Source organism: Suillus plorans (genome assembly GCF_016647745.1).
Source record: "Suillus plorans strain S12 chromosome Unknown HD556scaffold_2, whole genome shotgun sequence".
NCBI classification, from domain to species: domain Eukaryota; kingdom Fungi; phylum Basidiomycota; class Agaricomycetes; order Boletales; family Suillaceae; genus Suillus; species Suillus plorans.
Genome location: NW_024537386.1, coordinates 198667 through 210058, shown reverse-complemented (window position 1 = coordinate 210058; position 11392 = coordinate 198667). Strand labels below are relative to the sequence as shown.

The 11392-nt window shown below is 46.8% G+C and overlaps 3 protein-coding genes across 3 annotated transcripts; 1 reads left to right on the top strand and 2 right to left on the bottom strand.

Moving 5' to 3' along the window:
• Nucleotides 1-148: 148 nt before the first annotated feature.
• On the bottom strand, nucleotides 149-1265 carry HD556DRAFT_1225377 (uncharacterized protein; the record flags this gene model as incomplete). The annotated part of the gene is made up of 5 exons (XM_041297007.1): nucleotides 149-485; nucleotides 537-668; nucleotides 720-953; nucleotides 1002-1139; nucleotides 1192-1265. The coding sequence occupies 5 exons, from the start codon at nucleotides 1263-1265 to the stop codon at nucleotides 149-151; spliced, it is 915 nt and encodes a 304-aa protein (XP_041166804.1).
• Nucleotides 1266-1908: 643 nt separating this feature from the next.
• Nucleotides 1909-3999, top strand: HD556DRAFT_1224427 (GatB/GatE catalytic domain-containing protein; the record flags this gene model as incomplete). The annotated part of the gene is made up of 11 exons (XM_041296954.1): nucleotides 1909-2077; nucleotides 2131-2210; nucleotides 2265-2406; nucleotides 2466-2545; nucleotides 2595-2698; nucleotides 2752-2836; nucleotides 2884-2995; nucleotides 3048-3220; nucleotides 3270-3484; nucleotides 3541-3659; nucleotides 3710-3999. The coding sequence occupies 11 exons, from the start codon at nucleotides 1909-1911 to the stop codon at nucleotides 3997-3999; spliced, it is 1569 nt and encodes a 522-aa protein (XP_041166803.1).
• Nucleotides 4000-4250: 251 nt separating this feature from the next.
• On the bottom strand, nucleotides 4251-7689 carry HD556DRAFT_1532476 (OPT oligopeptide transporter protein-domain-containing protein; the record flags this gene model as incomplete). Its single annotated transcript, XM_041309530.1, has 22 exons — nucleotides 4251-4441; nucleotides 4494-4630; nucleotides 4683-4950; nucleotides 5001-5075; nucleotides 5128-5179; nucleotides 5232-5246; nucleotides 5302-5366; nucleotides 5418-5509; nucleotides 5564-5661; nucleotides 5716-5910; nucleotides 5963-6115; nucleotides 6174-6231; nucleotides 6279-6310; nucleotides 6358-6405; nucleotides 6461-6623; nucleotides 6677-6806; nucleotides 6865-6890; nucleotides 6942-7010; nucleotides 7061-7155; nucleotides 7208-7315; nucleotides 7373-7395; nucleotides 7452-7689. The coding sequence occupies 22 exons, from the start codon at nucleotides 7687-7689 to the stop codon at nucleotides 4305-4307; spliced, it is 2277 nt and encodes a 758-aa protein (XP_041166802.1). The 3' UTR covers nucleotides 4251-4304.
• Nucleotides 7690-11392: the final 3703 nt, after the last annotated feature.

The following is an 11392-nucleotide window of genomic DNA, read 5'->3' as shown; positions in this document are numbered from 1 at the left end:
TATCGTAACTTACGCATGAACTATAAATTTTCTTCGATGTTAAACGTGGGATGTGAGTGGATACAGTAAATGAAATAAATATGAACGACCGAAACGTCGTGAGATGAGAAGCATACGTCAAGTTCATAATATAAGTGAAGTCCCGGGATCAACGAATACGGAACATGGAATTTCTCGACGAACTAGCGATTGCATTCGTAGGTGTCCGTGAGTTCCGGCGTCGACTAGGGTCCAAACATGGAAGATCGCGCTCTATTCGTGGTGAATCTGGATCGCGGACGCCCATCACGAGTTTTGATCCTAGTGCTTCGAAGTTGAGATTAGCACCTATCTTGAAATCGTCTGACTTCCATATGCGCTGGTAGATGTAGGATTCGGACTGGGAGTTTGTGGAAGAAGCGGGGGATTGCGATACAAAGGGTGTGCGGAGCCAGAAGCGGAGGCGGTGAGATGCACCGGCGGGTGTTGAAGTTACAGGTATGACGCTGAGGGACATCGGTGAGGCTATAAATGGACGTTGTGCAAGGGGGACGTACTAGATCAGGAATGTGACGATTTGGGGTTCGCACTCTAGTCTCATGTAGCAGTCATCGAAGAGTGTTCGTCCGGCGCCTCCGGCTTCGTACTCTAGGGAGAGACTGTATAGGCCGACTTCTACGAGTTTCCACCTACGTAATTCGTGTTGAACTTAAGTCTTATGTTGCGGAGAAGGTACGAACCGTATTATGAAGCTAACGTGTGCACGACCTACGATACCCTGGTATATCAGCATGTCTTGTGTTGCATTCCGCAGTACAGCAAATGTAGCGTCTCCGACAGATCGAAAGTCGGGGTCTCTCCCAACCCAAAGATCGTTATCGCTAAATATTCGGTGGTCGATGCCTGCAGTCTGGAGCCAAACGCGCAGGTTGTACAGACAGCCAGCTGGTAAACTCGTTCGTGGAGGAAAGATGCTGGCAAGGAGTGAGCTTTCCTATTGAATTTGGCATGTTGTGACTTACAACACAGAGAAATCCAGCTGCCGGGGGTCTATTGATAGTCTCAGGGTGACTGGAGCACAGAGCGCTCTTTCAACATGACCAGCTTTCATTGAAAGGGACAGGGTGTAGTGATTTGGTTGATCTGCTTCAGGTTCAACGCTTCCCATTTCAGGTAAATCATGACGACGGGGAATGTGACAAGACGACGTACAGCACGGAGAATTGCAAGGGAGCAAACCCAGCTTGTAAGTTGTACGTATATACCACCGTCTCTTGTGTGTCCATCTGCAAAAATGACTCTGAGGGACTGAGGACTCTATTAGCAGCTACAAAATTAGAAAGACATATAATACGCACGCACTTTGAAGTACTTGATCTGGCCAGTGCGAGAGGCGGTCCCCGATATCTACTGTTAATGATCGACACCGCATAGATAAACAACGCCACGAAGGATAAGCAGCGGAGCAGAATAATTAGCGATGAAAGAAGCCATCTGGAGGCACAATGTTACACTTTGCTTCCCACACTCTGAGGGGGTTCGTAAACTGGGAGGAAAGCCTCTTCATCTGATTCATCCCCTCGGACAGTAGTGCTGATGCTATCTTGTCGTATCACCGACCAGAGGTTTGAATGAATATTTTCGGGCATAGCGCAACCGTGATGCAATGATAGATCCGTAGTATGTAAGATGAGGGGAAGTAGGTTAGAACGGCCCTTGGCGGTGACTAGGATGAGGATATCAGCGCTCCAGAATCAGCAAGCTGCTATCTAAGAGAGGATCAGCTACGCACAGGTTTGAACAGCCTTGTTAAACGCGGTATATTTGGTTCAAGTCGCAACTGATATGATGATATGATGATGAACTGCTGATGTGATTGAAGAGCACAAGTTGCCAGAAGTTTTCTTAGAAAGGAAAGTCGTAATTTTAATGCTTGTTCGACGTTGTCCATGGCGCTCTATACAGCTGCACCAGCTCTGGTGTCCACGACAAATTCATACACGCGAGGCAATCCACGACAAGCGCTGGCCCGGCTGGCAAGTAATTATAGGTATCGAGGTGCATGCCCAGATCAAGTCTCGCCGCAAGCTTTTCTCAGGTGCGTCTCTGCCAATCTAACGATCGCGTTCTCGCATAATTTAACATGCATAGAGTCATCCACATCTCGTCCAGGTGAGATACCCAATACAACTGTGTCCACATTCGATTCCGCATTCCCTGGAACACTACCGGTTAGCCTACCTCACCCGTTCTCTCTTGGCGTGCAAGCTGACCTCACGTTTTAGACATTGAACCCAAAATGCGTGGAGTTAGCGGTTAGAACGGCGTTAGCACTAAACTCGAAAGTCCATCACCAATCGGCGTTCGATAGGAAACACTACTTTTACTCTGACCTCCCGGCAGGATATCAAATAACTCAGCGTTACTGTAAGTTCAACTCACAATCTCGTAGAGTATGAACGCCGACAATCTGATCTTTCCACAAGCTCCGCTGGCCTCGGGTGGTTATCTAAAGCTCTCCAAAGGCGATGTTTCAGTGGGAATCCAGCAAATCCAGCTTGAGCAGGTAAGACCGATAGAGTTTTGTGTATGAACCGAAGCCGAAATGTACACAGGATACGGCAAAGTCCACGTTTGATGGGCTTAGACGCACTTCACTCATTGACCTAAATCGAGCTGGCTCAGGGCTGATGGAAATAGTTTCAGAGCCTCATATGCGGTGAGTTACTTTGATTCACATCACTCATGTGACGACTTAGTCCAATTATGTAGGTCCCCCGAAGAGGCCGCAGATTATGTTCGGACATTGCAGGCCGTTCTTCGCTGTGTTGGCTCTAGTGATGGCAACATGGAACAAGTGGGGCATCTTTAAATGTGATTCACTGTTCATTCAATTTATTGCAGGGGTCTTTTCGCTGCGATGTGAATGTTTCTATCAACAAACACGGACAGCCGCATGGCACTCGCTGCGAGATCAAAAACCTCAACAGCGTGAAGTTCATGACTGTAGCGATCAGTTAGTAGACTGTCTGCGTAGCCATTTCGAATCTCTCCTAATGTTCGAACAGCTTCAGAGGTCTTTCGTCATATCGAGCTGCTCGAAAGTGGCTGCTCTGTGCCGCAGGACACCAGAGGATTTGATGAAAATAAGGCCGAAACTTTGAAGCTCAGAAGCAAGGCGGATTCTCCTGATTATAGATACATGCCGGACCCGAATATCCCTCCATTGCTGTTATCTGAGGTAACAACCTGCTTGTAATCCTGCTCATGTCATCTGAAACTCCATATAGGAGTATATCGAGACCATCCGCAAGACCATGCCGGACCTCCCTGATACAACCCGTGTCCGTTTGCGGAATCTTGGGTTATCTGAGCGTGATACAGATGTACTCATGGCCGTCGACTCGGGTCACGAGGTTGGATTTGATGGCGAACTCGGAAAAGGCGCTGTGACTTACTTTGACTCCCTCGCGCAACAGAGGGACCCGAGAGTCGTTGTCAATTGGTTTGTTTGGTTTCCTCCTCGCTATAGAAGCTTTATACATAAGTATTTACACCCAGGATGACGCACGAGCTCATTGGGCAGTTGACTGCTCGGAAAGAAACCTTCAGCGACAATCCCGTATCTGTCGAGCAACTAGGTGAACTTATCGACCTGGTGCAGGATGGCAAAATTACTGGTAAGCCTTCTTTTTTGTCCAACGTTATATCCATCAATTGTCACTACCAGGGACTTCGGGAAAATCGTTATTGAAGCATATCATTGCCAATCGTTCTTCGTCAGCTCCCTCTGTACTCGCACGGGAACTTTCTCTTGAGGCTATATCAGAAGATGATAACGCCTCCACTCGAGCATGGTGTGCCGAAGCCATCGGAGCACTTCCTGAAGAGGCGGAAGCTGTGCGCCAAGGTAATCCTCGAGTTCTCAACAAGCTGGTGGGTAAAGTCATGCAGCTCAGCCGCGGACGTGCCGATGCACAAAATGCACGTGTTGTGCTAGAAGATGTTTTGCGAAGATAGTTTCCTGATGATATCAAATGATGTAACTTGTGTGTGATTCTTCACTCAACAAAGTTCAGCCTGTTCAAGAGATTATCCAGTGCAAGAAACAACTAAAATGGCACTACATAGATTCTTTTCTTGAATTACGCCGTGATGGGTAGTACAAAACCTGTGGTAGCCGAGTATCCCGACTCCTAGTTGGGACTCAACGGAAAGATGTCAAAGAACATGTCATGCTGACGTATCTTGGCTGACGCCCGATTGCCCCGTATTCTTTGATTGCAAAAACACATCAACCTGATGTAATAGACTAAGAGTGGTATTTAGAGATACAAGCAGTGGTCGTAGTTTCCGTTTTGGTCTGCACCCCACCATTCCGGGAAAAGGTGTGATGTGCCAGCAGCCCCTTGGACCGCAAAGGAGAGAATGAATATCATGACTTGCGTGCCACCATCAAGGGCTATAGTATAGCGTTATGTTAGTGATCGAGATAGAAAGGCCACAGAGCTTACCTGCACCGACCAGATAGTTGTATTCCTTGAACCAACGCGGGTACCTAGTACGGAGCCACCACTGCGACAAGAACGCGATCGTGAAATACGACAAAGCCGAGGAGTTTATTCCAACAGAAAGGCATCCGATGTATGCACTGTACACATAATGAACTTAGAATATCGATCATTGTTGAATTGAGAGCGTACCAGATGATAGGGGTGTAATAGTAATCCATGCGCAGTTTTGGCCAGTAACGGTGAATGATCCAGAAAGGAAGAGGCACGACCAGGCCAATGACATAGGATAAAGGAACCCACTGGTATCTTTGACCAGACGAAAAGAGTTCATGAGCAAGGCCACCCCACGCAATGGCTTGCGAGTTGTATGCTTGAGGTTGCTGGCCAGACCAGATATTTGTTCCTTGTACAGACAACAGGATTTCGCGTTGATTGTCGATGATAGAATCCATCAATTCTAAAAACAAGTCAAATATGGAGAATGAATAGGCAAGATGGCTCCCTAACCATAGTTGAGACCAGCGCCGAGTAAGGTGCCAATGATCTGGGCTGTGAATGCAGCGCGGGGAGGCAGTTTGGCGTCTAGGAATCCGCCAGTGAGAAACACCTTTCCCGACAAATAACGCACACATACATTGAGCGATCTTCAGATCGCGTAGTAGCAGCATTGCTTGAGACACGGCATTCTAGGGAGAAAACAAATCAAAAGATCGAGGAGGCGAGAATGAAGATGCGTACATAACTGTAAAGAACCTGTGAATATCAACATCAGTGGTGGTCAAAGACGGGAAATGATGGCAAAACGGACAAAGAACATATTCGCCATGGGTTTTCCGTTCTGTAGGTAGCCAGCAATCATCTGGACTAGGGTTTCTTCACTAAAAGATCAACTCGGGGCATCTATAGAGCAAAAACAATACTCGCGGATGGAAAGCGAAATGCCGGTGATAGCGTACAACGCGGTGAAGAACAAGATAGACACAACGGCCAAGAGTACTGCGATAATAAAGCCCCACCTTAAAGGACATGATATAAAATTTCGTCAGATGGAGAGTGAAAATGTTGCTCACCAGGGAAGCGTGGAATCTGTCTTGTATATGACGACCAATCCAAGAATGAAGGAGAGAACGAATGTCAAGAAGTACCAACTATTCGGAGCATCTGGATACTGTATAGTAATATGTTAATAGGAAGGTCTCTATCTCATGTCAGAAGGACTAACCTTCAGCATCTCCCGGTAATGCGGGTCGAGGTCTCCAGTGTTAGCAGGAACTTCCCTTTTTCCACTGTGTTTCCAGAACTTCCAATCGAAATTAGCACGCCAACTCCCCAATGTGTCCATGTTGATCCAAGTCCAGGCTGCACGAAGGTCATCTTTGTTCCACAGGAGTAAGTGAGTGATCGTTGCACCCAATGACTGTTGGAACTATGAGCAAAGCATTTTACACCAGCAGTCATTCATCGCATACAAGATTGGTTGTCAGCAGGTTAACAACCCAGGTGCCGGCGTAGAATGGCAGCCCCTGTGCTGCCACTAAGGCAGGATCCACCTCATAGTTGGAATCCATAATCAAAGTCTGGTTGTAGACAGTCCCGTTCTCGTAAAAGAGGAGCTGCGCCAACTGATCGATGTATCATTAGCCTGGATATTGGAAAGCGCAATGAAAGAATATTACGTACAAACGGGAAGTTCTGAGATTTCCAAATATTGTTGTAGAATACGGCGACGAAGACAATTCTTCACCTCCCTCAGTAATATTTTGGGATGTGACTGAAATTACATACATGCAGAGAAGATAACCAATGAAGCTGGAGAGCTAGGGTAGACGTTAGAAACGTCGTACGCACTGGTGTGCCAACTAACCTGAGCTTTCAGCGGGATAGACATCGGGTTCAAAGCAGCCGAGATGTACTAAACAAATTGAGTTCAACGCAAGTGTAACCCAAATAGAGATGGCGAGCACTACCTGCCAATCAAAGCACAGGGACAATAAACCGAGGCCCTCGTTTCCATTGGAACCACCAAACACACGAGAGACATTAGCATTGTTAGGAACGGCGAGGCAAAATATCGAGAGACCGGTAAGCAATGGGAATATCCATTCGGGAAAAATCTCCCATATAAAGATTCTGAAGTCAAGATGATTAGAAATTGAATATCACATTATGAAGTTTAAACATGCGCAGTAAAGACAAGATAGAAGACCTTGAGCTTTCGACGTGCTTTGATGACATCGTGATAGAAAGCGTCGAGCATGGAGAGCAACGGGAGAACGACGGGGTACAACATCTTTGATGGATAGAGGAGGATCCCTGAGTCAGTGTCGTGAGTTGAGATTCCAAGTATAGCTACTGCCGGATGCAAAAATACCTCGCATCAGACCGCCTATCCCATAACTGTGGTTCGCAGCTTCAGCGATAGGTGGAGTAAGGAGTACATCAACGCACCCGAGGAGTTGAGAAGAGAACAACAAAATGATTGATGAGCCAGTGTTCGGTACGATGTTATAATACAAACTGATGAGTCGTCAGTCATCACCGACAGAAGAATTGGATTGAGAGCCCACCGTTGGACAGCGAGGACTTCCGTAGCTAATGCAGAGTTCGCGGCTGCACTGGCCATGATGATAACGAACGCATTCTCCTTCTTATTGAAGGGCCCCTAATACGCATGAACTCCAGGGTCAGGGGCTACGTGGAAGACTCGGACGCACTGGATTCAGGTATCGGAGCAATCCACGGCGGGGAATGAATGTTTCCATCGCAAGGCCAATCACATAGGATATGATGCCGAGGAACATCAGAGATACAAGGACAGTTTGCTAGAGTGTCAACTCGAATGAGGCCTCCGAATTGATGTTTGATCAAGAAACTCTCACAGGTTTAAAGTAATAAATCTGGGCTAGGAAGCAGTACAAGTGAGTAAAAGCCTCGATTGAATGATCTCGACTGCTTTACCCAGGGAACCACCAAAGGCGGAAAGGCCAAGGCCGATGAAGAAAGCTCGAAAGGTCCAAGGGTTCAGATTAGGATCGTCGTCCACGGAAATGACGTGCGTTGCAATATCTCGCTCGTTCTGAAGGACAACAATCTCGTCTGTGTCTTCTCCGGTAGAGGTCTCAATATCCCCCTTGACGTAGTGAGGTTTCTCCTCCACGTGGAAGGATTTCTCGTCAGTGACACTGGTGGTGGCCATGATTAAAGAGAGGGTACGAGGCACCTAGGTAGACCAAGGTAGAATGGGTGATATTTATCGATACGTAAATATGCCCTAAACTCAACAAACCTAGTGAGCAACGGGCCAGTGGGCCGAGAGAGAACCGAAAGAAGGATAAGTCCAACTATTCTTGAAAGAAGGCACACGATACAAGCCCGTAGTTGTGAAGGCGCAAGCAACGTTGATGGTAAGTACTGTCTCTCTCGCATGGTCCATATGGATTCAAAAGATAACGGACTTTGAGTGAGATTGACACTAGCCTAGACTAAATGAGTCAAGGAGTTAGAAACCATTTGATTTGTGATAATGATGGTCAACCTCCCGTCTTAACTCGTACTATGAAAATATTACCTGTTTGCTTGCCATTTGACTGATAGTACTGCGCAGGCCCTGCACTAGTACCGTACAAGGACAATTCGACTTATTAAAGTTATTTGAAAATCCGAGCGCAGCCAAAAATAGTACTCTCAACATGATAAGCTGACTCAGCGACTGTGCATTGTCAGGAGAATCACGTGACGTAGCGATCACCGAACAGGCAGTGACACCTGAAACACGGCGGAATAAAAGTCTGTGACAGATTCCATTCAAATTGAGGGATAAATTCTTAGTTTGGAATACAATATGGTCTACATCAAAATTCATGATCAAGGCCTGAAAAGGTCCACAATTAGTTTTGACCCCAGATTCCGAAACAAATAGGGAATATGTATGGACAAAATTGCTGCCAATACTCCGGATACTCCTGTGCTGCAGGCCAACTCTGTTGCATCTTCTCGACTCTCCAGTGCGCCGTCTCGCACACCTGACTAGTAGTCGTTCGGCACCATATACAAGTCACAGTATTTCGCTTTATTGATATTCAAATTTTGCAGTCCTTTCCTTGCACCGGCGCATTCACACAAGGTCATTTCAGTTACACTTTCAGTAGTTGAGCTACCTTACATTCATATACTGCGATCTGATGTACATTCTTGCTTTTGATTCTTAGTGATTACACACCCAGCTAGTTCTTTATTTTGATTACCATACAGCTAGTCATGACCAGGTGAATTGAGCTGACATTCTATGGAGAGTTAGCTGAAGAATATTGTAAATCGACAAAGCCGGATACACGTTACGCCGGCAGTCGCAGGCTAGCTGGAAGCAGCGCCGCTCTGGCCCAAATAATGTATGTATTATGCCATAGATACCTAGTGTATGCACTAATCTTTTCAAGCAGTTATGAACCGATCAATGGAACGTCTCTAGGCTTTTCGGGAGCATGTCAAATACTGCCCCGAACTTCATCTACACCGAATTCCTTCTCAGTACGAAGGTGTGTGTAGGGACCCCACTCCAGGGAGCACACCTCGGCGGTCTTCATTTGCACCCCAAGTTTGGTCCTCAAAGCTCTCCAACATCCCCCGCGGCTCTCATATCGCACATTGAGTAACTTGTTATTGCCAGTTGGGACGAACATATTGTTTTCCGAATTTTTTAATCGTGCGAACATGTTGAAATTTTTGAAGATGTCGGCGCTGGAGCAGCAGAGTTTTAAAAGAATAGGTATTGGGCGCAGGAGCGCGTGGCGATGGCAGGGGGTCGTGCAAATACGATATTGGAAGGGATATGATCTCGGATATGTGGTTCATGGGCCGAGAGTATATATTTGTTCAATGGGGGCTGATATCTCTTTGCTCACCAGTCTTGTCATACACATCTGGACATTTTCACCGTGACTGAGGTCGAATCACATGCCAGACCTACCGAGAACCTTACATGATCTTCACCGATGCTGCACCCAATTGCCATAAACCATTCCGAGAATGTGTGTATATGGTGTACATATTGCTGGTTAGGCCCCATCATGGTGACGGTCCGGTGAAAGAACAGCAGATGTTGCATCCGATGTTTGTCACCACCGTCTACGTATCAGCATCATTTACAAGAATGTACATGATATGATTATGTGAGTCTCATCCCATCCGCATTTATTGGGAACGACAACCCATCTATACACGGCGGAAGACTTTGTGGGCACACAGATTCACGTCTTGCCCCGTCTGTCACCAGCAATAACAATTTATTTAGAGATGACCGAATGTGTGAGGGATGGTCAGGTCCATGCCTTGGCCTATCCATCAGTACGAATTCAGACTTTATCCGGCTATGACCGAACACCTGGCGGGATATTGGAGTCCATTTCTTGACCCATCCGTTAGTACTAGAAAAACAGTTGATCCATAGATGACTGAAGACCTGGTGGATACTGATATCCGACCCATCCGTCATTGCCGGAAACAACATTTCATCCATAGATGACTAAAGACAGTTCATTTCTTGGCCTGCCCATCAGTGCCAGAAACAATTTATTTGTAGATGTCTGAATCCTGGGGAATTGTCAGGTCCATTTTTTGGCCTGTCCATCATTACCGGAAAGAGCTATTCTTTTTATAGGTGACCAGAAGACATGAGGGAATTGTCAGTGCTTGGTCCATCCATCGGTACCGAGGCAATGGGTTATCTAGAGGTGTCTGAAGGCTGGGAGATGTTACGACTGGGATGAGTCGAGCTATCTATGTCTGAATAGACAATCGGCAGAATGCCAGATAGACGGATGTCTGCTCTCGAATGAGAGATCAAGGTTTCTGGCTAAGGCGAGTGTCGCTGACTCCCTTAGAGTAGTAGTTCTAGACAGTAAGGTTGGAGACCTTACTGAAGGACGATGTTCCAGGTAGAACCCAGTAGATTAAAGTAAAGAATACAACCATAGATAGCTAGGTTTATATACAAGTGTTCAAGCGGAGCTTGTAAGTGTTTATCAAGATAGAAGCAAGATAAGAGAAAAGATAAGGCAGACAGCCCGCTTGGCGAAGATAAGAGATAAGCATGGTACGGACGGTCCGTTTGTAAGTAGAACAAAAGAAATGAAGATAGGGGTTAAATGTTACTGTAACATTACCCCACTGCTATGGTTGAAGTCTCCGACTTCAATATTCCTCGGTGTTAACATACTCATCCATGTGATCATAGTAGATTGGGTCTGCGTCGGCATTGCAGAACTCCGGTTCATTATACTTGGTGGCGTACTCCCGATTCGCCCGGTCTATCTCTTCCTGGAGTTCTTCATCTTTCCTGGCCTCCCATTCCGACAGTGCTTCGTAGAAGCCTTCATCGGTGTAAACCAATGGGAATAGTTCCTTCTTGGCGGCGTAAGGGCAGTAGATGGAAAGATGGCCAGGCTTCTGGCTTTGGCATACGCGGCAATGATATTCAGGGCAGTTCTTGTGACGATGCCCGAGTTTCTTACAGACGCAACAGACGAAATTGTCTGGGGAGAACTGGGGTTGTTTTACTGTGATGACGTCGGGGGTTTCGGTGAGGTCAATGACTTCCCGCTTCTTTCCCTTAGAAGCTCTAGTCTTCGACACTCCGTGCACGGTAGCTCCCTTGCGGGTCTTTCGTTTAAAGACGATGGTGGGCTCGGGGATGGGTAACGGTTCTTCAGCTTGTGCTGGTTGAGCAACGAGCTGAGTTTCTTCTCTAATCGTATTTGCAGCAGGTACGCTGCCGGGGGGAGTGCTAGTAGAAGGGCTTGGCGGGCGACCAACTTCGGTCTTGCTTCGCTCTGCAACAGCTCGTATAACTGATTTGCAGACAGTGCTAAAAGCAGAAGGAAGCAGCTGAATCTCAAGACTGC